The sequence below is a fragment of the Prunus mume genome, linkage group LG1 (genome assembly GCF_029339155.1).
Source record: "Prunus mume cultivar Tortuosa linkage group LG1, ASM2933915v1, whole genome shotgun sequence".
Taxonomy (NCBI): Eukaryota; Viridiplantae; Streptophyta; class Magnoliopsida; order Rosales; family Rosaceae; genus Prunus; species Prunus mume.
In genome coordinates, this window is record NC_142698.1 from 11,608,736 (window position 1) to 11,634,951 (window position 26,216).

At 37.2% G+C, this 26,216-nt stretch overlaps 2 protein-coding genes across 3 annotated transcripts; one reads left to right on the forward strand and one right to left on the reverse strand.

Moving 5' to 3' along the window:
• The first annotated feature begins 6,609 nt into the window (after nucleotides 1-6,609).
• LOC103336759 (phototropic-responsive NPH3 family protein NPY5-like) lies at nucleotides 6,610-11,855 on the forward strand. Of its 2 annotated transcripts, none has more exons than XM_008239861.2 (5): nucleotides 6,610-6,845; nucleotides 7,371-8,058; nucleotides 8,945-9,014; nucleotides 9,464-10,630; nucleotides 10,956-11,855. In XM_008239861.2, the coding sequence occupies exons 2-5, from the start codon at nucleotides 7,997-7,999 to the stop codon at nucleotides 11,541-11,543; spliced, it is 1,887 nt and encodes a 628-aa protein (XP_008238083.1). In that variant the 5' UTR covers nucleotides 6,610-6,845; nucleotides 7,371-7,996; the 3' UTR covers nucleotides 11,544-11,855. The 2 variants fall into 2 exon arrangements, with proteins under 2 accessions (XP_008238083.1, XP_088911731.1); XM_089055605.1 differs by having other exon boundaries at nucleotides 6,844-7,011.
• A 4,971-nt stretch (nucleotides 11,856-16,826) lies between these two features.
• On the reverse strand, nucleotides 16,827-19,429 carry LOC103336769 (putative N-acetyltransferase HLS1). The gene is made up of 3 exons (XM_008239868.3): nucleotides 18,602-19,429; nucleotides 18,222-18,442; nucleotides 16,827-18,096 (listed from the first exon to the last, which is right to left on the reverse strand). Exons 1-3 carry the CDS (start codon nucleotides 18,794-18,796, stop codon nucleotides 17,232-17,234), a joined length of 1,281 nt encoding a protein of 426 aa, XP_008238090.2. The 5' UTR covers nucleotides 18,797-19,429; the 3' UTR covers nucleotides 16,827-17,231.
• Between the last annotated feature and the right edge of the window lie 6,787 nt (nucleotides 19,430-26,216).

Genomic DNA, 26,216 nt, shown 5'->3' on the forward strand with positions numbered 1-26,216 from the left:
AGAGAGAGAGAGAGAGAGAGAAGAGAGATTGATACCTAGAGAAGAGTGAAGAGAATAACCATTGGAGGAGATAGCAGAGAAGAACTCTAGGAAGAAGAAGATAAAAATAGTGTCTGATTTTTCATGTAGAACTCGTGCTATTTTTTTTTTTTTTTAGCCTTATAATTAAGCGTGTATTATCTAAACCGTGGTGTGTGGGTTGTATTAGTTAGTCAGGTAATGAGAGTATTAAAAGTCCAAACCATTTAAAATAGTCAGCTAATTAAATAATACAAGTTGACACCAAACAACTGACATGAACAATTTACTCATATCCAAAGTCTAACGGTGTACCAAACAAGCCCCAGGTGTACTAAAACTAGTGTTATGTAATGCTCCTCTTACCACATTTGTATACCACATTCTCATATCACAATTGTGTGTGGCAGATGAGGTGGACAACCCTATCCATTAAAATTAATTTAACATTTTCTTTTCTTTTATGATTTATTGATACTTTTTAATTGATGTGGCTGTACACTCATCTGCCAGGGGAGATGTCAAATATCAAATATTAAATTTGAATTTGATGGCTTATGTGGCAATTTGACATATAATAAAGTTTTGCATTCCACCTGACATGTCAAATTAAAATCTTACTTTTTGCTCACTACTTTAACACAAGGTGTATCATCACCACCATTCTCAACGCTTGACACATGTCCATGAGCATAACCATGGTTCCACAAATACAAAGCAAAGAGTTATGGTTAGGCCCGTGGACATGTGTCAAGTGTTGAGAAGGATGGTGAGGGTACACCTTGGGTTGAAATGGTGAGCAAAAATATTTCCATTGGATTATTACGTTCTAGGCACATTAATTGAAAATTGATAAAAAAATAAAAAAAATAATATCACAAAGTCAAACAACCAAAAATAACAGTGTGAGAGAAATGTTATATTCCACAGAGGATATAACATGGTTGGAGTGAGTTTCAACTATTTTTTTTACATGCTAAAAATGTCAAGTTAGAAAGGGAGATTTTTTAATTTTTTTTATTTATTTTTTAGTATAAGAAATTATAGGGACGAGAATTTCACACACACGCACACAACTAAGATATCATGGGGGTTCGAACTTGAGACCTCTAGTATGCAAGTTAATGTCATTTTCCATTGGGAGAGTGAGATGCTCTTAAGTCAACTTGTTTGTACCATATTTTGAAAATGGACCAAAAACGGTATGTTTCTCAAAAAGAGAACTGTTGAAGTCCAGGCCCAGTATCTTTCATTTTCCTTGCCTTTGAAAAAGATAAAAAGGAACTTTTTTGATAATGAGCCGACAATGAACAAAAATTAATAAAAACCCATGGCGTCAGGAAGCCCAAGTCTTTGAGCCACACTAAAGTTGAAAAGATTGGTAAACGTTATTCATAGACCCATGCGAGGTGCGGATTGTCAACATTAATGGCAACTTGACCATCTTCTCATCCAACAAGAAAAGCAAGCTGGATAAAAGCCACCAGGACCGGAAAGAGCCAATTACCAACTGAATTTTCGGGTTCAAAAAACTCAAGTAAGAGAATCACCTAAAAAAAAATCAATAGTTTTGTCAGAGAAATCCCATCCCTTCATTTATGAACCAGCCCAGATCAACAGATTAATAGCTAACTTTGGATAGTAGCCAAATATCCTCTTTCATAAAACTCTCTCTCCAAAAACTAGACGCAACGTCTCGAAAACACTTAAAAAACTCAAGATCTTTTCAAACAAGTCTGCTTAATTTCCAGATAATTAGTTGACAACTCTTGTGTTCATCTTTTTGTTGCTCTGCCATCTCCATGGTATGATTTCTTTCAAATGATCAAATTGAATTCATGTATCCATCTAACTAGATAGGTTTTTCTTTGCATTGTAATCGATATTTTGAAATAGTTAAATGGATAAATTCAGAACTCTTGTTCTTCCTTGCTATTAAGTTAAAATCAAATAAAAAGATCTCAGAGTTTATCATAACTGTTTCATTAAGTATCTGTTATTTAATTGTTTTTACATATTTTAAATATCTCTATAGATTAATTTAATTTTCTGCTTTCGTGTTATTTAAATTAATCACTCGGACCTAAAGCAGAGGTCTAGGCCTGAATACGGCCCTGTTAGTCCTAAAGTAAAAAGTTAATTCAAACCTGAACTATATCGTTGGTCCCGAATTAATTGGAATCTTGACCTGATTTAAAGGTTGATTGAATTTAAATTAGTTTTTTAAACCCAAATAGGGTATCATTAACCACGATTCTGGTTGCCTCCTTATTTGATTAGGTATTGCTTGTATTTATCAGACCGACACGCATAAATGAAAGAATATTGAAGTCCTCTTGATTGAGGCATAGAAAAGAACTCGTCCAAGCCATTACCCCCCTTGGAGCACAATGGCTTGAGTAAAAGTCCAAAATAAGCGCAAACACAACAAATCAACATCCTACACCACTCATACTAGGTCTATTGGGCTGGTCTTATACCCAATAGTGGCACGCCTACGCAACTCTCGATCAGGATAGAAGGAACAAGCCGATAAGGGCCTAGTCTAAGCTCGCCCGTTCTTGTCAACCTAATTCAACTTTTAATTTTGTTCAGAAGTTGAAAGAATCCTCTTTGCGAGCCAGAAAATCCAATCAGGGCATTGATGTTGATCCAACGACCTCCTCACTCTGCAAAGCAATCAGATCGAAGTCATCAAAACCATCAAAAGGAGTGTTTGCGGGAAAAAGGACCAACACAACTATTTATCATGTTTTAGATCAGGATTCAATTAATGCTTGGGTATTCAAATTACATAGATGAGACCAACAGTTTTTGCAGTTCTGTACTTTAATAAGAGAACAAAACCATGTTCATGTTTTTGGTTGGTACTTTGGCACTCGACAAAAGCTATAAAGCTAAAAATGAAAGCCTAACTTTCAGGACTTGGACCACACCTGCAAAAGTTCAGCAGCACAGAGTGCTTTAATTCTTAATTAAGGTTATTTGATGTAAAGCAACTAAGTAACCAATAATAATAAAAGAATCATGTTGTATTTGGACAGGTTTGTTTCATTATTTTTTCTTTCAAATGTGCCAAGTTTGTTTTATTTTTCAGCTCATGGGTTACTTCAAACTTCAATTGGATCTGCAAATATTCTATTCAAGAATTTTCTGATATAGATTCCATTTGTATTCTTTTCACTTTTCCTTTACATTCTCTACGCGCATGCTTTCAGCACAGAACAAAAGCCTGGCTGGGTCCTCTCCCTCTTGTCACCATCCTGTCCTGTCCTGATATAATATACACATATAACTTAAATTGAGAGACTTTTACATATCAGTCATTAGATGGTTGAGATTGCACTGTGATACCGATATAAAATCTAAATGGTTCACATGCACAGTTGTTGATTAGCATGATTCATCCAACAAAGTTCCTTTTTTTTTTTTTGGGGGTTAATTAACATAATTAGCATGCTGTGATTTTATGTGGAGTCCAAGCAATCACCATGTCGTTCAGCAGACCAACAACACTAATCCCCCAAAATTTAAGCTATTAAAGAATGAGTTAACAATGTGTATATCAAGTTTACACCCTGCCTCATCCTTTTTCAGCGGTTAGCCATACCAAAAGAGACAACCGTATATAAGCGCAACCCCTACAATGCGCCCTGCAAACCAAGAAAAAAGTGGGGAATAAGAGGATTGAGCACAAAACCTCTTGCAAACTAGTTCAAACATCAATTTAGAACCAATAACGCTAAAAGTTTAAGCTATTAGAGAATGAGCCAACAATGTATATCAGACTATATCACAATCATAATCACAAAGTCACTAGAGCCAACTGCTAAACAATACCAGCTATGGCCAACCAGCCTTACAAATGAATATTGTGGCCAAACTCAAGTAACTTTACAATATATAATTAAAAATAATCATTTCATGGCCTGGCTTGCCAATGAAATAAAAGTTGTTCCTAAATGATATGCTCAACATGCATCACACCACAAAAAAAAGACATCCTAAACCAAACATTGAGAGAGAGAGGCCTGAATTGCAACGGCCAACAGGGAAAGATTCTAAATTCATCTTTTTGGGGTCAACAACAACAAACTAGTTGGCATGAATTTAACTTTTCGTTTTCTAACTGCAATTTGTATGTTGCCTAATCTTGGCAGGTCTGGTTTTATCATGTAGCTAGGACGGCTTCATGGAACAGCTTTAGTTCATTACACTATTAAAACGAATTTTGGACAAGATTTCGGCAACAAAATAATAATCACACAGATCAGTGACGATCATGTTGATAATTTTGTAAAGAATGTCAGGAAGATTTTTCCAAATAATTAAAGTTATACTGTCATGAGATCACAGCAACTATCATAATGAGTCCATATGGTCCTCACAATAGTATATAATAATTAAGTTTCCAATGCCATTAACACAAATTAGTATGAGAATCTCTTCCCATGTGCCCTGCCATAATTACCTAAATTCACATAGAGCTTCCATCTTTTGTTATGTTGTCTGCAAATAATACAAGCCCTGTGATGAGTTGTAAGTGCAGTTCATCTCTGCTTTCATTTGGTTGCTTTTGAACCAGAAATTTCATATGCTTGAGGATCATATGTCTCCACTCGAAACCCTAGTGTTAAAATTATCTAGTTGTTACAGAATCTGGAAAGTCACTATCATCTACATGAAGATGAATATTGAACTCTCTCAATAAAACAGACAGGAAACAAGATCCATAAATAGGGTTAAGGAAGTGGTCCCTTGCCCTAGACAGGGGAACTTTCCATCATGCTGGAAGGAAGTATAATTTTATCAGAGAAAGAAGAAAAGTAACAATTAGATAATGTTGGGCAGAGAAGCTCAACTAGCAAGACCACATGGTATGGGACACAGTTCACAAAGGCCAATCCATGTCCAATTGGCATCCACAATGTTTCCCCTATCTTCTTCAATTGTGGGGCACATCCCTGCAAATTTTTCTGTGGTATGTCATTGACAACTCCAAACTTAGCTAGCTTGGCAGATTGCAGGACCTGATTTTGCAATGTGGGATTATGTAACCCTTTTGACTAAACCATCTAATTCTTGTCTCAAATCCGACCAATTCTCATGTACAAGATCTTTCCAAAGATTGTGACCCAAATTTTGTTGCACGAATAGATCTTCTTCTTCATATATCTTAATAAAGATGCAAACTTTCACATTTGATATTAAAATCTCGTTGATGTGCTGTATATGATCAGGTGTGCCAAATTACAAAGATATATAAAAAAAAATTAAAAAAAAGTTGTCCGCAGGTTATTAGATTCTCGATGCAAAGTAAAAGTAATAAGTTATTGAAGCATTATTATCGAGATGTGTTTCGAGGAGAATATGATAAAACTAACCCAAGTGACTGAATAAAAGTTTGGTTCTTTTTTCTTAGTGACATTGGAGAAGTGGATTTGGAGCATTGCATGTGAGCAAAGGTGGAGGGAATCAAAAAAGATTGGATAAGGGAAAAAACGTTCTGGTCACCAATTTGTATTGTCCACTATAAAGAGAAGAAGAGAAATGTCCATGATTTTGATTGGACCAGACAATAAACAATGGAGATAATCCTAGCTATCAGATGTTTGCAGAATACAATACTGACTTCAGTTAATGTTATGTTCTTGGTTCATTGAATCAGCAAACCAGCAGCAATGGCATCAATTGGCCTTGTGATTTCAAGCGCATTCACTGAATGGGAAATTTAATAATAGCCACACATGAATAGGAATGAAGGTAAGTGAGACATATAATTATAGTCTATAGAGAAAACAAATAGTTAAATGTACACAAATACAAGGACTATGAGATTCACCTCTTTGCTATACATCCACCAAGTTGCTATGAGGCTTTTTTTTTATAATCCTTTTCTTTCTTTTTCACTTTGAAGAAGAAAGGGATGCAAGTTACACTAAGGAAAGGTCAAAATGAGATAGAGAATATTCTTAATTAATCTAATTTCTGAATTTTTAGATATTAGACTATGGATTTTAATGTAGAATTCACATATGTTTTGATTCCTAATGTGTTAATAAACGCAATGAAAATTAGGAATGAGAATAATTTCTTAGTGCTAATACCCATGTCATAGTAAACACATGAAAATCTAAATCCCATTGCCTACTCTAAAGGCTGTACCCAAATTATGTTCACCCAATTTGTTTTCATTTGTTCGGTATCACTTAATAATTTCTCTAAACATAATTTTTTATTTATTTAAGTGAAAGCTAAATACCACTTCACTAACATTTCAAAGCCTTTTTAAAACCAAAGAACAAAACGAAAAAGAGTGTTACTTTGAACTTTCACGTACCAAGCGAAGAATATGTTATAAGAAAAGCTCAATCTTTGACCATTTATAAGTTCTTGTTACTGGTTATGTTTTCCTTGAAATAAAAATAAAAGTTGTATGGTTCCATATTTAACCGTTTGATTTAGACGTGTCGGGAACGGAAAATGATGTGTTGGTGGGGGCGGTGGTGCTGATTCAAAAGGGAGTTACAAGAGAGAGAGAGAGAGAGAGAGAGAGAGTGGGAAGTGGTAGCAGACTGAGCTTGGCTTTTTGTGTATTGTGTAGCTCTGGTGGCTGTCAAAGATAAGCAAACAGCTCATCTTTTTATGGGTGGTCTCTTTCTGGGCTATTAGCTTTGTGGGGTTCTCTAAGGATATCGTGCTTTCATCTCATGCAGTGTCTCTACACATTGTGTTTGTTTGTTTGTGCCACTGAGATTGATTCCTGGTACTTTACCAAACTGATTTGAACAAGGAGAAACCAGTGCTTCCACTCCTACATTTTTAAGGTGGGTTCTTCAGACTCTCTCTAAATCTCTTAGCTTCGGATTCAATACATACTTTTCTCTCCTTATCTCCTCCTTTCTTTGTTTGCTTAATGCTTTCATACTGTCATTTAGTTTCTGAAAGTTGAGAAATTTTTGCTGAGTTTGGTCTCTCTGGTCTTCATTTGAGGTGGGTTTTTGGTTCTTCCTTGTTTATTTGGATCTTGGGTTGTGCTAGATTTTCTTGCATTTATTGTAATATATGGCAGAGGTTATGTATTTGGTTTGCGTATTCAACCTGTGCATGACAGCATGTGTTGCTTTGGGTGGAATTTCAATGCTTTTATTTGGTAAACGACATGGGATGTTCTCGGGTTTGATTCTGTGTCACATTCTGAGTTATAAATCTGATAGTCTTTCCTTTCCACTTGTGGTTAGAGACAAACGTGTTGGTATTTGATACTGATGCTCGCTTTTACACCCCAAAAATTGATGCTTTTTTGTTGGTTAATTCAACTAAGATCGAGATATGTTGTTTTGCTATTGCAGGTGTTCTAACTTCAAAGTGAAGGAACATTTCTGTAAATGAATGAGGATTGTGGATTTCGGGTTCTGAAACTTTGTGGGCCAGAAAAAGGTCTTGGTAGTTTTTGACCCTTTGGAAAGACAAAACAAGGAACTGAGAAGGATAAACAAATAAGGCAAGGGCGGTCGTGTCAGTTTTAAGCAAGTGGGGGTTTTTTTTTTCTTCTGGCTTTGAGAATTATATATGTTTGGGATGGTCAGTTGGTAATGGCTTATGTCTCCTGAGCTGGCCTTGTTTCTCCGGGGTCCTTGGGTTGTGTAGCCATCTCAGGAAGCAACCCCTCCTTTTGGTCTCTTTTCATTCAAGTGAACAATTTGTTAAAAATCACTTAATCGCATTTACTCTTAGTTTCTTTAACCTTGGTTTGTGTGAAAGATTCGGTCATACCAAGAAGAACACCAAATTTTCCTAAGATCTATTCTTTTTTACCTTGAACATCCAAGATATTCAGCTGTTTAATCACCACTTTTGGGGGTTTCCTTATATTTTCTGGGGAACTTTGATATCGAATTGGCGGTGAAGACATTTGCAGGCTTAGTAAAAATCAAGAAGAAGGAAAACATAGCAGCAGATCTCTTTCTTGCCAAAAATGAAGTTCATGAAGCTTGGATCCAAACCTGATTTCTTCCAGACTGATGGAGACAATATAAGGTGAGTATAAGATCTTGCTAATAACCCAGTTGCTAACTTGTTAGTATATTTAGCCCTCTTCATCTTTTTCCTTGATATTTATATGGGCCATTGTTTGGGAGATATTTATCAATTTACTTTTCTGAAAAGTCAGATGTAAATTTTAAAAGCTTTAGTGGAGGCACAAGGTTATAAGTAGAACTGTGAATAATACAGTTCTGACTTTAATTTTCTCAACATGGATTTGGTAACAATTCAAAATGTCTTAATAGTCCTGTTCATGTTTAGGCTCATTGACTTTTTCAAGCGTTGATCTGTTGTCTGTGTAGCTACATGAGGAACTAAGATTTCACTTCAACTGTGTCATTGTAGGTTTTGACTTTGAGGATGGAATAATATACGTATGTAGCTTTATAATGTATTTATGTATATATGTATGTATGAGCATACGTACATATACATTCTGTATGCTCCATCTGAAATTACTTTTCCTTGTTGGGTGCCATCCCACTTTTATAATGTATTTATGTATATATGTATGTATGAGCATACGTACATATACATTCTGTATGCTCCATCTGAAATTACTTTTCCTTGTTGGGTGCCATCCCACTTTGATAAGGGAAATTAATTTCATCCATGAAAGTTGATCATTCACTGTTAATGTTCAACAATCTTTTGCTTTCTAAACTAGATTTGCGAAGTTATGGTCAAAATAAAAGGTTATGGGCAGGGAAGTCTGTTAAAATTAAAAGAAAATTTACATGATTTCTGTATAACTTTCTGTTTAACAAAGCCAATGTAATTTCTAATTTTTGTTATTGTGTTTGCTTAGATTATTCTCATTCAAGTAAGGGCATAGTTTTCGTCAAGTTTGTGGTTGACATGTGAAAATTTGTGCATACAGGTACGTCGCAACTGAGTTGGCAACTGACCTAGTTGTTAACGTCGGAGATGTGAAATTTTATTTGCACAAGGTATAAAATCTGTTTGATCTTAAACAGGATCCTATATTTTGGTCAGTCGCTTTTTAATTTCTAAACATTTAATATGGATTGATGGGTAGACAGTAATATACTTTTTCTGAACTCATAACCCAGCTAGGTGAGAGGGTCAATTTGTTCCAATTTCAGAGTTGCCTGACTAGGGATATACACTGTCACGTGATTTTCTCTCTAATTATATTCCAAGGCGACAGAGTTTTGATCCTATTAAACCCATTTTTCACTATTGCTTTGTGTCATTTACTTCACCCTAGTTAAGGCTGGGTTCAAACCATTGCAATTGCATCTGCTTGATTGCCAAACGCAACAAGCCAAACTTGAATTGGATTAAGACACAGTGATGGGGTTTTGGGATACCAACAATTTTTTAGTTGGTAAGCTCCTTAATGCATTCATTCTAATATTCTTTGATGCTTCTGTAGTTTCCGCTTTTGTCCAAGAGTGCACGCCTGCAGAAACTGGTCGCAACCACTAATGAAAACAGTGATGAGATCCACATCCATGATATTCCTGGTGGACCTGCTGCTTTTGAAATATGTGCCAAGTTCTGTTACGGCATGACGGTCACTCTCAATGCATACAATGTGGTTGCAACTCGATGTGCAGCAGAATACCTGGAGATGTATGAAACTGTTGAGAAAGGAAACCTTGTCTACAAGGTTGAAGTCTTCCTAAACTCTAGCATCTTCCACAGCTGGAAAGACTCAATTATTGTTCTTCAGACTACCAGGTCTCTTCTTCCATGGTCCGAGGAAGTTAAGGTGGTGAGCCACTGCCTTGATTCCATAGCTTCCAAGGCTTCCATTGATACCTCCAAGGTGGAATGGTCATATACATATAGCCTAAAAAAGCTACCATCCGATAATGGGAATGAACACTGGAATGGTGTGGGAAAACAACAGGTAGTTCCAAAAGACTGGTGGGTAGAAGACCTCTGTGGGCTTCAACTTGATTTATACAAGCGGGTGATAAATATAATTAAGACCAAGGGAAAACTCTCTGGTGATGTAATAGGGGAAGCCTTAAAGGCATATTCTACCAGAAGGTTATCGGGTTTTAGCAAGGGTATGATTCAGGGTGGTGATGTCATAAAGAATAGATTATTGGTGGAGACTGTAATCCACTTACTTCCTGCAGGCAGTGTCCCTTGCAGTTTCTTACTTAAGTTGTTAAAAGCAGCAATATTGTTAGAATGTGGAGAAATGGAAAAAAGTGAATTGATTAGCAAAATTGGTCAGCAGCTTGATGAGGCTACAGTTTCTGATCTTTTAATTCAAGCCCCAACTGAGGAAGCACTGATGTATGAAGTTGATATAGTGCAAAACCTAATTGAGGAATTTGTGACACTTGATCGAAGTGCTCAAACTGATCCTTCAATGGAAGCTGAATTCCAGGAGATTAGAAGCCCCAGGTTCCTATCACATACTTCCAAGGTGAAGGTGGCAAAACTGGTTGATGGCTACCTTACTGAAGTTTCACGTGATCCCAACTTACCTGCATCGAAGTTTGTCAGGCTTGCTGAAATGGTATCAAACTTCTCAAGACCAACCCATGATGGACTTTATCGTGCCATTGACATGTATCTAAAGGTTAGTCATGACACTTTTGTAACTATAACTAACAAATTGCATTTTGTTTACTCCTCCATTTCTCCCCTTTCTTCTTTTTTCTCTTTTTGGGTTGTTGAGACTTCTTTGTATATTTTTTCTCCAAGGCATCCTGCACAACTGCCGGTAATCATTGCTCACCATAAAAAATACAAATGTTTAGTTTTTGTTTATTATGTTTCATGACTTAAATTTTTGTAAATGCAATTTCTAGTCGATGTGTGCGACTTACATACTAGCACATATAGCAGGGTACTTCTCAGTTTTGAACACATTTGTGTAACCGATACATTGTGTGTTGGTGCAGGAACACCCAGGGATCAGCAAGAGTGAGAGGAAGAGAATATGCAAATTAATGGATTGCAGGAAGTTGTCAACAGATGCCTGCATGCATGCTGTACAAAATGAGCGGCTGCCCTTAAGAGTCGTTGTGCAGGTCCTTTTCTTTGAACAGATTAGGGCTTCAGCATCCGGCGGCAACAGCACACCTGATCTACAAGGGTCCATCAGGGCCTTGCTCCCAGGTGGGTCTCATGGGAGCTCAAGGTCCACTACAACCAACACAGAAGAGGACTGGGATGCTGTGCCGACAGCAGAGGAAATCAAAGCTTTAAAAGGGGAGCTTGCTACTCTAAGGTTAGGTGATGCGAATCGGGGAGTAGGCAATGATAGAAATGCGAATCACGGTGCCACAAATAATTCTGAAAAAGTTGCTGCCAGTAAAATGAAAGGTTTGCTCATGTCAAAAAAGATATTTTCTAAGCTCTGGTCAAGCAAAGAAAGGAATGGTGAAATTAGCAGTTCTAACACATCGGAGAGCCCTGGTTCTACTTCTACCAATGCAGAAGAAACAAAATCCACCCGGTCGAGGAGTAGGAGGCATTCAGTATCTTAGTTCCAGGCATGTTCAGTAGATCAAATGTATACATTCTTGACCTGTAACTCCATCTCACGTATTCGACATCAGGAGTTAGAATCAACTGACATGTTTTTAGCTGATTTTCCACTGGGATTTTGAGCAAAAGAGGTCATATTGTTAGAGTAACAAAAGAGCCCAGAAATTTCATTTCTTATAAGAAGTGTTCATTATCTAATTGTTGTTCCCAGATTATCTGTTGGTTTTCAGTTCTAAACTTCTAATGTGGGCTCAGATACTGACACAGTTTTGATGTACTATGATCCAAATAAACTTCTTCTTGTAGGTGCACATCTTCCTTGGGCTTTTATTTTCTACAGTGTAAATTGGCAATTGTTATCACTCATCTAATTCTTAATCTGAGAAGAGCAACTGTTTAGTGCAATATCATTCTCATACACCCCAGTCCTTGAGTAAGGGAAAATTTCCAAATTAGCCTCTGCCATTATGTGGTTTCTGGCCCAAAATTGCAGTCCTTTGGTAACCAAGTTTGGTTGGTCCTGGCCCAAAGCTTCATGCATGATAGAAAAGTTTCGGTTCATAGGCCTCAGGAGCGGCCCTGAGGTGGTGCAAGTGGCGCCACTGCACAGGACCCCAGAAAAAAAAATTTCTCTATATTATATATATTAATATTAGAGGAATTGTATATATAATATAGCGTGCTGAATATTGCACAAGAGCATGTCTGGGGGAGTTGGTTGGAGCGCATACCCATTTAACAAAAGCGCCAGAGTTTGATTCTTGTTGAGGTTGATCTAAATTCCTAAATTCATAAAGACCACTCAAAATCGAATAGTCATATTCAAATCTCAATTCAAATTCAGGTATGAAGAGACGGCCCTGATAGGCCTTACAACTTTTTGATCAAATCCTAATGCTTCCAATCAGTCAGTGAAACAGCTCAAACTTTTCTTTTCGATCCCCCTTGAGAGCGGATTTTCTTCAGTGCAGTGCTGCACTTGGTGCAAACGCACTTTCACGTCATCCGACTAACATTGCTCCCTCGAAGTGGTAACTTGAGTCACCTCGGACTAGTATATTACCACTTCAAGCATAATACTACTGCTCCAAGCACACACACTACCACTCCAAGCACATACACTACCACTTCAAATATAAACATTACCGTTGTTCGCACTCGGTGCAATGAAGCACCGAAGAAAGCACGCCTTGAGTCCAAGGCCAATATAGTCCCTTTCTTTCTTTTTTTTTGGACCAAGATGGTCCTATTGTTTGGTAAACATCTGAACTTTTCATGTTCTTCTGTGTTGACCCGTTGGGGCCCTGGAAGGTTGAGCCCAGTGTAAAGTGATTGCAGCCGAACAAGAAATCATCTTTATTGACCATTGACCACCACAATCAAAAAGCCAATACGGAAACGGAGAAAAACAATGCCGGCATTTTCTACCTAAATGGGTCATACTCATCCCATTCAATCAAACCCGTGGAAGGCTTTGTTTAGCCCACGCTTACTTTACCCCTTTCGGCAGTGTGGCCCAACCATCAAGTGCCGCCACTTAAGTTCCCCCCATCCAAATGTTCATTATCGAATTTTATTTTATTTTTTCTTTTCTCCTTTCCAACAACTGCCGTCTATAAATTTTTAAAGGATTTTTAGGTCTAATAGTTTTAAATTTTGACTTGATTCACATTTTGGTCACTCAATTTTTAAAATCATTCCCGTAGTCCTTTAACTTCACTTTTGTTAGGATAAATAGTCCAACCGTCAATTTTGTTATTTTTTCTATTAAATGCATAGGCAAAATGGTTTTTTTTTTAATTTTAAAAATTTCCACCATCTGGATATTCCTTTCACCTACAAAATAAAAACTAAAAAACCTACTTCCTATCCTCGCCATCGCAAGGAGGGTGGGCATGGTTTGGGTGGGGGTGTGGGTTGTGGGAGCGCCATTAATTGTTGCCAGGGTGGTGGGTTAATTGGCTCGGTGTCGGGTGGAGGTTGTCCATGGCTTTGTTGGCTTTATTAGAATATTCAAATGGTGAAAATTAAAAATAATACAAAAATACCACTTTGCTGCATTTAACATAAAAAGTTAAAAAAACTAACGACATGACCATTTGTCATAATGAAATTAAAGTTGAAGGACCACGGGAACAATTTTGAAAATTGAAGGACCAAAATGCAAATCGGGTCAAAGTTAAGGGACCATTGAACCTAAAAACTTAAAACTCCTTCTAACATAGTAACAAAAGTTGTCGATTAATTTAACATAAGAATAATGTTCTCTTATCAAATATTTGACATGGTATACTGGGAGATTGTTAATTTAAATTGTAAATTTAATATATAAAAAATCATCTAACCAAATGATTCAAATTGTTAGTCAAACAACATTAAATGTTAGACTCTATGTCAAGGAAAACATTTATCCTAACATAAGAATCCAAAAATCTTCTTATGATTTGGAGTTAGGCAAGATGGTGTCCGACTATATGTCAAGAGAACATTTATCTTAACATAAGAATCCAAAAATAATCTTATGATTAGGAGTTAGGCAAGCAAAGTCAATGTAGGTTTTTATCATCTCCCCTAATATTTGTGGGATTCGAAAGAAAAAAAACACATAAATAAATAAAGCAAAATCCATTTAAGAAAGTGGAACACCTCAAAAGAAGATGCTCTTCTAACCAGTCTTTCATTTTGTATTCCACCTAACATAAACAAAAAGGACCTTAGCCGTTTGGCCATTGACTTGCCAAGAAGACCAGCAAAGATAAGGCTAAACTAAGCCGACCAAAAAAGATTTGACCATATTTTCCACTGGTAATTTCTTTATCACTGTCTTCACACCTACACATAAACAAAACCACACCAAGAAATAAAATAGGGGGTCAACCCGAAGAATGACTTGACAAAAGCAACTCTCACCTGCTCAATCTCTTTCCTAGCCTTTTCGACATGTAGGTAGGCAGCAGCTGCATGTCTTTTCCTTTTTAACCTCTTTTTCGTACTAGACCTAAAAGACTAGAATTGGATAGCGAGAGCTTCCACCTAGATATCTTACTTTATTAAATTAGGTTTAAGTTCAACATCTATCAATCAAAACAACCTTGGTTGATTTAAACTTTACCTAACATTTTCTCCAACTTACATATTTCAAACTTTACTGAGTGTCTTGATGATCCTAAAATAATCAATCTCGTTGATACATAATTATATTTTTACTTTGTTAGGAATTATGTTACATCGCTGAGATGCATTATATATGCGTGCGAGTAGACATATATAAACAAAAACTATTACAAATGTACGTCCAACTTATATTGGTTGAATACGAATATGGACATACTTAAGCTTTTGGATTGGTTGTTCTTTTACGATTTATATCGATCTGATTCAGTTTTCATTTGCCTCAAAGTTCATTCATAGCCATAGTAGGTTAGTTATTTTATTCTATTTGCCTCCTCAATATATTTTTGAGGCCATACTTTTGGGTGTCAACAATCACTTTCTTCATAGCTTGTTCATTTTAATTAGGGCTTAAACGTCAGGGTAAGTGTTTGAAAAAAAGATACTCACAATGGTTAAACATTACCAAATGGTTTAACCTTTTGGGTAATTATATATATATATATATATCTTTATTCAGAATGCAGTTTAAATATAGATATTTGACCTAATTAACACACACTCACATAAATTTGTCATTCAACCAATCCAACCCTCCGCCTCATCACCTCATAAATCATATGATCTTGATAGCATAAACCCCGTGAAGGCCACAAGACTCATTTGATGGCACTCATAGCATGCAACACCTATCTCTCTCTCTCTCTCTCTCTCTCTCTCTCATGGATTCTTCACTGCCGAACACGTTTAATTATTTGTCTCCCTCTAAATGAATAATCGCATGTAGGGTTACACTTGAAATCACCATCCGAAAAAGAAATCAAACAAACAAAAAGACACAATACTATTAAATATGTTGATAGTGGACCAACAACAACAACAACAATACTTATATTTGTCACATAGTCGGACCCCAAAAGATATATTAGCCCCGAGCTATCTTGCAGCACTTGCTAACAAACACTGGGGGCATGCGTGCCATTACTATATTCATATTCATATTGATATATTCAAGGATAATATACCATCACTTTTCATGCAAAAGCTTTTTGTCATCTTTTTTGCTATAGCTAGAGAAAAGGCCACGTAACCCATCAATGCACAATGGACCATCTCTCTATCTCTATTTTTATTTTTTTATTTTCAATATATTACATTTATATATATATATATATATAGAGAGAGAGAGAGAGAGAGAGAGAGAGAGAGTTCATAATTTTTTATATAAAAATGTCACAATCCAAGGCATGATATGCACCCACCAAAATGTCCCATAGTCCAAATCAGAAGCACCATAACGAGGAGAGAAAGCGAAGGCTGCTGCTTAATGCTCCTATGGAGAAAAAAAAAAATGAACAAGAAAGCAACAAAAAATGAAAGGTGCTGATTTGTTCACTTATACTTTTTTTTAAAAATATATATTATTATAACATACAAGAGAACGTATAAGTGGACAAAAGAAGAGTAGGAACATACAATTTTCAATAAAAAGAAGTATAAATGGACAAAAAAATAGTGGGCAAAATAAGAGCTCCGAAGTGAAAACTTTATACCACTCATTATCATCTTTTCAGTGCAAATATATATAATGCGAAACCCACATAGAAGCTAAAAGCCAAAAATCGCCCATCAATTTCATCATTCATCATATCTCAAAAAAAAAAAAAAAAAAAAAAAACATTAACAACCAACAAGCCAAAAAGCCAAAAAGAAAGAAAGAAGAATCCCCCGACACCACCGAACCGAACCACAAAAGTTGAAAGTTGATCCGCGAAAAGAGTGCTCTGGTACTAAACATGAATCTGTGAAATTAGTAGCACATCCTAGAAATGCCAAAGAGACGAATTTACCCCCATCATTTTACAGCCGAGTCTAGTCCCATTCAAGCATTTTTTTTTATAGACAAAAATTTATTCCCACTACCCCCTTAACTAGAAAGATGCAAAATCATAAGAACCTAATTAACCAAAAAGTGATTTGAGGAAAAAGGCTTTCCCCCCCTTCTCTCCCAGAGCTAATATAGCATATAATCAAATCAAGGACAAATGATATGGTACCATTACTATATGGCCCCCAAAAAGTGATTTTGGGTTGAGCTTTTTTGCATGCATAATTTTATAAAGGGATATTCCCATTACATAATAACACAGTGAGTGTCAAGCAGGCCAAGATTTCCTCAATCTGATTTCGAGATCATAGAGAACCCTTTGTGTTTTTTTTTAAAAAGTTGGTAAAAGATAGATAAGGAACCCCACATGAAACCAAAGGCTGCGTTTGGCTAGAAGAGGATCTAAAAAGCCACATCCATTTACAAAAAGTTACTTGGCTAACCCAAAAAAAGAAAAAAAGAAAAGAAAAAAGTTGGAGGGGGGTTTTTTTTGGATATTCTCTTTTACAACTCAAAAAATAAACCCATATCTTCTTTTTTACTCTGTTCCCACCCCAACATTTGCTCAGTCTACCGGGTACCCACAAGGGCCAGGGATGCCCAAAATTTAAAACCCAAAATATAAAAAGTTAAAATTTTAAAAAGAAGCAACAAAAAATAAGAAGCTAATTTGGATTCTTTTACGTTATTAGAACTCTCTGGGGTCGACAAAAATGGACATCCCAGGTGGCGATTTGGTCCAGTCACCGACAGAGCCGTCACTGTAGTCTTCCCCGAGCCGTTTGATGCACCACAAGTCCTCGTCGCACGATAGCCTCTTCCAGTGAGGAATTCCTAATCTCAGCGGCTCGCGTCTCGACACCTCCGTCGCCACCACCCCGCACCCGCGCTCCTTCGCCAGGTTGTGCGCGTGGCCGCAGAGCGCCTTCACGAACTTCTCCGCGCGTGGGCCGGACCCTCCGAGCCCGTACAGGAAGTGGAACCCGAACGGCCTGAACAGCTCCGGCACCGACGGCAGCCGCAGCCACGGTAGGGCCCGATCCACGATCCTCGTCGTCTTCGCGAGGGTCCGCTTCACGCGCGACGCGCCTCGGACCTCGAGGGTGTAGGCGTCCTTGCAGTTCCAGACGCTGAGGACGGCCCAGGACTCGGGCGGATCGGCCAGGAACTGATCCGACCCGGGCCAGGTTCCGGCGGTGAAGGTGCCACGTGGCACGGCGAGGAAGGTGCCGAGGGAGAGGCGGTTGTTGAGGACGGCGTCAATGTCACGAGGGAAGAACTCGGTGGTGGAGAATCGACGGCGGTAGAGGGACTCGGCGTCGGAGGGGGAGAGCGTGATGACGTGGACGCGGGAGGAGAGCTTGACCCGGTGGGCGAAGACCGGGTTGACGAGGATGGCGGGAGTACGGAACTTGGAGTAGCCGCATTTGTCGGTGAAGAGGTTTATGGAGGGTTTGTTGTCGTTATCCGTGGCCATGTACGAATATTCAGCTCCGTTTTCTCTGAACCACTCCTCCACTCTGTGCACCAGCTTTAACCCTATTCCCATCCTCCTGTACAATTAATTAAAATAAATAACTTTATTACATGAAAAATATCAAAACATAAACACTTTGATTTTTTGGGTGTGTGTTGGGTGGGATGATGAAAAAGGTGGGTGCGTTGGGATATTATTTACCTGTAAGAAGGAGAGACGCGGAGGCCTAAGATGTAAGCGAGCTTGGTGTAAACCGGGAGGGGCTTGAGGGTGTCGTCGAGTACGTCGTCGTTTTTGTTGTGATGGGTAACGTTTTTGCCATTTCTGGAGAGCTTCTTGCCACATGTAACGGTTTTGATGCAACCCCTAATCATTCCCACTACCTCTTTCTCCTCTTCTTCCTCCCCCACCAACTCAGCCACCTACAAAAATAATCACATATCCAAAACAAAACAACCATCAAATATTATTATTATTATTCGTACATACCCAAAAGTTTAAAATTGTTTTTAAAAAGGGACATCGAAAAATCAAATATTAAATAAAACCCACGTTAATATGGGTGATTATTATTTACTTACCAGCATGAGATAGGCCGGAGAGTGACGAACTCTGCAAATTGGGTCGCCGAGGAGGTCGGTGAAGAGGGAGAGCTCACCGCCGGGACCCACCTCACATCTCCTCTCGACTTCTTCAACCCCTTCACAGTCCGTGCTCGGGTCGAACTCTCTCAACACCACTATACTATTAACCCTCCTGCTATGATCCTCTACCATATTGTATGTGTGTGTTTATATATATATATATATATATCGGTTTCCTCTACGTGGGCGTACCTAACAAAACGAAACTAAGCGTCGCGGACTGCTCAGAAAACCCAGCGGAGAACAAAAGGGTTGGTGTTTTCTTCTGGGTTTGAGGGTGTATATATAAAGGAGGAGGGCTGGGGTTTTTTCAAGGGCGCAAAATAGAGTGGAGGAGTGAGTGAGGTGGAGGCATAACGTGAGATGTAAGCAAGAAAAGCTGAGCTGAAGCTTCGAAAATGGAGAAAATCAAGGAGAGAGAGGGCCTCACAGCTCACGTTTTGCTTCTCAGCACATCATAACAGAACCATATATAGGCCGGAGGCTGAGGCGGGCCCCAGCCAGCTCCAAATCAAAAACCCCCAAAACCCCAAATTCTTTTATAAAAATCAAAAATTTTAAAAACGAAAGGTTGGGGTTATGGTTGGGATTGGGATGGAACTTGGAGAGAGAAGAGAGAAGAGAGAGAGAGAGAGAGCGAGAGAGGCGTTTTAAGGGTGTGCGCTTGTTCGTTCGTCTCCTTTTCTCATTTAGGTGGTGAGTAGATCATCATTGCAGAGATACAGCAAGTGCCCTTCTGCCCCCCTTTAAATATCTGATTTTTGGGCTTTTCCTTTTCCTCTCTCTCTCTCTCTAGAATCCCCCCACCTTCTTCTTGTTTTTTTTTCTCTTATTTATTCAGTTAATTTTAGTGACAAGAACCCAGCAACCTTTATTTAATTCGGTGCTTGCTGCTTGCTTGCTACCTATTTTATGTGTTTTTTATTTTATCCCTTTTCTCTTCTGTCCCTGTCTATTTAGCTTTTTCACTCTCTTTCCAACACTAGCACTACTATAGTCTATACGAATAAATAAGAATAATAATAATAATAATAATAATGAGTTTAAGTTAATTATAAATACGCAAAATATAAATCATAACGAAAAAAAAAAAAGCAAAGGAAAATACAGGAAATGACGGCTATGGCTGCGCGCAGTCGTAGAGTGGGTTATTATTATTTTTGGGTTTTAATCATTTATTTTACACCGAAGGAGGCGCTCCATCATTACTCCATTTCTAATCATTATCCTTTTAAATTTAGTCCCCCCACCCCTCTATTTCCCATCATGCATGACCATTGTCATCATTATACCATCAGACATGTGGAAAATAATGGTTTCATTTTTTCATTTTTTAACAAGAGCGATATTCTAAAATTATCTAAACTCAGAACACGATAGCAAGAACGTATTGCATTGGCCAACTGGCTAAACGCACATTAATCCACAAGTAAATATGTTGGTGTAGTCATTCTAATATGTTGGTATAGTCATTCTATGTTAATGGGGCTATGACCAATGGGATGAATGGCTTTTAGATATTCCCATTTCTTTTTCCTAACGCAAATTCGACGACGTGGCGCAACGGATGCCGTTCCTTTCGGGGGGCAACTCCGTGGATTCTCGGCCGTCGATTTTAATAGCTGACTGACGCCCACTGATGCGTCCGAGTCTGAGTGTGAGAAGTGAGTGAGTGCTGTGCTGCGGCTCCTGCAAAAGCGGCTTTCGCTTTAACAACTGACAGCGTGGCGTTTCTCGATCATCATCATCAATCCAGATGGACGGCCACGATTGTGTGATTCACGGACAGCTAAGCAGCGCAGGATCGCAGTCCTACTATACTCAATGGGAAGCCTACGCTGATGCTGATTGAAAAATCCGCAGAGGCTATACTGAAAAATAGACATCGACTTGATTTGAAAATGCGAAGCATCAACGGTCAAATCTCAGCCGTCGTTTCCCTTTTTCGTGGAGTGTGCATCGTGGACGATGGACCGCCGGAGCACGGAAGTGCTGCCACTTAAATCCGCGGCGAGCATTTGATTGCATGCAAAAATAAAACGGTTTCGACAATGATTGGGTAATTCAAAGGAAGTAGACACGTCACCATAAATTGGGCGTACAAATTAATATTAATTGGGCAGTTCAATCGTTTTTTTTTTCTTTCTTAAAATTAAAAACTTGGTATAATTATAAGTTAATATAAGGCAAAAGATAAAGAATAGTAAAACATTTAAAATATCAAAATAATATGGTAAATTTATAATTTTCTATACTAAAAAAAATCAGATAATAAATTCTATTTTTATGGAATACAACTACTAATTATCTTTTTTAATTCTAAAATAAATTTAAATTAAAAAAAAAAATAGGCACGGATGCGGAGATTATAAGTTAATAATACACATAAAGTTTTTAATGTTTTATTAAAATAAATTTTCTTTTTGGTTTTGAAAGGAGAAGTTGAAGTGGAGGCACAAAAGAATAGTGTAAATTTGATTTGTTTCCACTTTTCTGATAATGGGCTAAAATAATTGAGGCATTTTTTATAATAGGCACGCGAGGCATTTTTTATACACATTATTTTGTACACTAGATTAAATTATATTAGACATATAAAGACATTTTTGGTATAAGTTGGGGAGGGGGGCGTGCATATGACAAATGTATATATGATTGATATGCTAAATAAAGAGACATACAGATACATAGGTATTAGATTAAGATGTAGTGGGACCCTACTTTTTGTGGGTCCGGTTGGAATATCTGTGGGTATACTAGTTTAAACTGAGTTAACCACACCTAGTTATATTGGATGACGTGGAGCACTCGTACGTGCATGGTTAATTTGGCCGGACAAGGATTATTTGCTTCATCATGGTATTATGTTAAATTTGAATAGTAGTTGATGTAGTTAGGATAGTGATCTACATTGTCGACATATACAAATAAAATTTGAAAGAACAAAAAAACGGCAACAAAAGTTCCATTTTATTATAGTCAGTCCATTTTTTGCACTCGATGTCATCGATTCTTCTAAAAGCTAAAGAAAGATATCTAGCAATTTGCTTGTAAAGGAAGAATACAGATCAAGTACGCCCCTACTTATATATTGTGTTCTACTTCAATGGGGTCTTCCTTCTGTTCTTCTAATCTTGTCAATCTTGCCAAAGATTCCAAATTTGGTATTCTAGCTATCATCTAATTTTTAATAATCACTAGTGTAGTGGTTTGGAGCAATTGTTTTTCCAATAACAGTCCTGTGTTCGAATCCTAGCATTCGTATAGTATGTGTGAGTTCTTCAAATAATAATAATTATTATTATATATACAAGATGTGCAATATTTTGTGGTGCAATTAGTGACATAAACGACCAATTTTTGTTAGAATTATTATATAAAAATTACTAACAATATTGAATTAGTGAAGGATCGATGATGATTAATTTATAAAAGTTTGACGAGATGACGAGATCAACGATGGTAGACTCATCTGTGAAGTGAAGAATATTAATCCACATCCATAGAATATGGTCAACTAACCACATAAGATTTGTAGCTTAAAATATTTAAAATGCTTGTTAATTAATTAATTAATTATCTAATGATTTCTGGTCAAAAATAGAAGAAGCATATTACATGTACATGCTTTGAAAAACATTGTATATATATGGGATTAGAATAAAGTGACAATGATGTAAATAACCCATGATGATGATGGGATTCTCTTAATCTTCATTAAATTATCTATTTTAGCTTAACTAAGGGTGATCCTAAGAATCCAACTACGTACATCTATCCACCATATTATTCTGTCAATGCGATTATGGAGCCTCTATTGGAATATTGGGAATCATTGGCAATATTTGAAATGATTTTTATCCTCATAAAAAGTATTAGGACTTTTAATTATTGACTAAGTACTAATCTTTAGAATAATTCTTTTTCAAAGGATTAATGTCTTTTACCGAAGATTTTATTCAGAATCTCATTTATTAGTGAATAAACACGAATTAAGCTTCGATCCGATCTCAATAAAATTGATCCCCATGACGAAAGAGATGATCATGAGCATATTATATATGTATGATACAAATATGAACACATGATTCGTGCGAAGTTTTTGGCTTTTGTTGCATATTATAGCCCCAATTTGTCCATTGATTAAGCCTTTTTTGGCCAATCAACTATAAAGCCCTTGAAAAGAATAACAATAAGAAATCAAAACAAGACTTGGCTAGGTAGCTAGCTAGGGCATATGCAGGACCACATTGTTGTTTGAAGAGATTATATGCCGTTCCCCTTCCTCATGGCTCTCATGCGCAAACTAGAAAATCAATTTGCATTAGTTAATATCTTATTGGGCTGGTCAAAAACAAGAACATGGGTCTGCGACACGTATCATGTTTACATGTTTCACCCTAGATGATAAAATAAATGGAGAAAAGAAAACAGTTACAGGGACAAATGCCACGACAATTGCCTCGAAAAAATTTGTGTTTAGGGATCTTGTTCCCTTCCATTGTCATCAATCTTAGGCTCCGTACATGCCTTTTTACCCCATAATCATATATACATGTAGGGCCGGTGCCAAACACGTCCTAGCAGAATTAGGTCATGTCTCATCTTGGACATCACATGGGGAAATCCAGAGCGATAGGGGCGAAATCGTGTCAAAATTTTGAAGGCCTAGGTGCATATAAAATTGGTACAACTAGGCAAACATGTTCTCCTCGATGATCAAGCAAATTGTCTTCTGCCCCAATGGAAAACGACCAAATAGCAAAGTTGTCTTTAGGGGTTAATTAAAAACTAATTAGGACAGTTGGAAAGTAGAATTTGAAGTTGACCCTTGAGGCTTTAGGTTTAATCTTTTTGGATTAGAGAAAATAATTAGTAAGTGGAGAGTGTGGCTCGAGGAAAACAGCCGTGTCATTGCCATGCAAGCTTCTCACTCACTGATGTCATGGCCTCTTCGTTTTTTTTTATTATTGTGAGGTTGATAATTTGTGTGAATAAAAAAGGCAAGGTGGTGGTGGCCATGATCATTTGGGTTAGTTCTTGGACAGGCTCACTCAATCTTAGTCAACCTGCCAAGGTTTCTTTGGCATCGAGACCTTAAATTGATCCCGGCAAAGCTGGATTTTCCTGGTCTAGAAGTTACGTGAAAATGCTAATTTTTTTATAGCCATTTGAGCCGCCTTAAACAGACCCTTGTTCCCTTCTCGTAACATGTTTTTCTGGTCGGTGACATGCAAACCAGAGGCTTGACCCTTCTGCTTCTACCCCATGGTGACCTAATATGATCTGTTTAATCATAAACCCAATATGGATTTTCTTTAATAAACTCTTGTATAAGAAGAAAATGAGTATATGATGATTACGTGGTATGACGAGCTTATACATGTCTTGCTCCATATGATTGTGAATTCATATGAATTCATGTGAATGTGATGATCAGATGGATGCCATATATATAGAAGCTCATAAAATAATTTTTTTACTTTTGTTTTTGTTTAAAGTAGTGTTGTCAGTTTACCCTATTATTTTGTCTTATGAATCCAAATTATTTCCATTTGAAAAATGTGCTATACTGCCATAGAGTAGAGCCACGTCCATTTGCTTGGGTTTACAGCTTTGAATGTTGGGGGTGTATGGCAGAGGCGGGAGACAATTAGGGCAGAGAGATAGGGTTGAGATTTGGTGGTGCTGTAAATGGGTAGATCAGATGGAGATTTTGAAATTGAAGTGCTGGGGAGACGTATTTGTAGGAGCTGTCATTTCTTGCAGTTGTTTTAATTTGTATGGTTTTGGGCATTTGTATGGTAAGAGTCCGACACTAGGGTGCGGCCAGGCTCAGACGAATCCCCAAGATTATGCACCATGTCCCCTTCTCACTCAGACGTGCCTTTGCCCCATCACCCATCTCTCTCTCTCTCTCTCTCTCTCTCTCTCTCTCTCTTATATATACGATATATATATATATCTGATGATCTTCATGCTTTGACAAGACCTTTCATTCTGTCCCAACCTCTGTCCCAAACAAAAAACAATCAAATCTCTTATAATTTGTTCACTTTGCCAGGAAGCTTGAGTCAATGCATTTGACAAGATAAAGACAACTAAGGACCTTGATTGAAGATACTAATCAAGACATTATTAGTTAGTTAATTTGATGAAGTTGATGCAAATCAAATCTAGTTTTTCAAACGAGAGTGTTTGGTTAGTACCGGAAATCAATTTGCAGTATTTAATACATTGGTAACATTTGTCCATAATATATACGATTCATATTCACAATTTGGGAACAAAAATATTTATGTGCTAGTTTGTCTAGGAAAACAAGAATAATGTACCAGCCAATGCTTTATCTTCTCCCTTCTTCAAACCATGAGCTTCTTGTAATGATCTTCATAATAGCCATGGTTTCACTGCATTAAAGTTCCTTTACTCCCACCACCATTTACTTAGTGTTGATCTGGTTTCATTATTATTTACAAATTAACCTTCGTCCAAAAGCTGGAAGCAATCTTAGACAAATAACAGCAGAAAAAAAAAAAACCGCATTGAATGCCGTTGTTTTTGCCATCCTCATGCAATTAAAACAACTGCGTTGAAAATGGATTTTCATCTTTGTCCCAGTCGGTCCAATCAAAACATGCTACAGCTGGATATAGAGGGCTCATTTTGACAAGCTCACAGTAACGCAGAAACAAAAAACAGAAAACTTACCATTCTTCAGACTTGAGTGGTAAATTAATTATAAATTACTGCACACTGCCAAGTGACAGCTATTGTTGTCTTCCTTTGTTTCACTAAAGAGGCAGAGGGTCAAAGTTTTATCTAAATAATAACAATTTTTTTTCCATATGAATCCAAGTGTGGGATAGATAGATAGAGAGTCTCTGCATCACCCCAAAGTCGTGATATATATATATATATATATATGTATATATGGCTGTTTCTGGATAATACTGTGTATCCTTTATCTCTTTTGCTCGTTTATCAGCTGAACTCTTATAACAAAAACAAAACCAGACAAAAACAAAACAAAACGTACTGAAACGGTAAGCATGGAACATGAGACATTTTCAGACCTATCTTAGCTATTTCTGAATCTGGATAAGAACAAATTCAGAAGCCTCTTCCACATCATCATCAAGATTCAAAACCCATCATGATCAGTTCCATGCATGCATGAATATAAATATAATATTATACTTGTCTACAATAATGTTCGGATGTCCACAGAAGAGAATAACTGTATGGAGATAGAGGGTATGGATGTATCATTATATGGTGGGTAGATGCAAACCTCCTCACCAAAACATATAGTTATTCTATCCAAAAGAAACAAAAAGAGTAGATAGAATTTTAACTATCATATATTTTTACATCCAATCCAATCCAATCATGGGTATCTTTGTTACCACATTATTTGTAAGGTTTCATGTGGATTTGACCCCAAGTGTCCAACCAGTCATTGACCTTGGCACAGTATATTTATGCTAAACAACAATTATATACCTAACTAGTTTTTTTATAATGAAATGTAGACTCACTTGAACCCTTG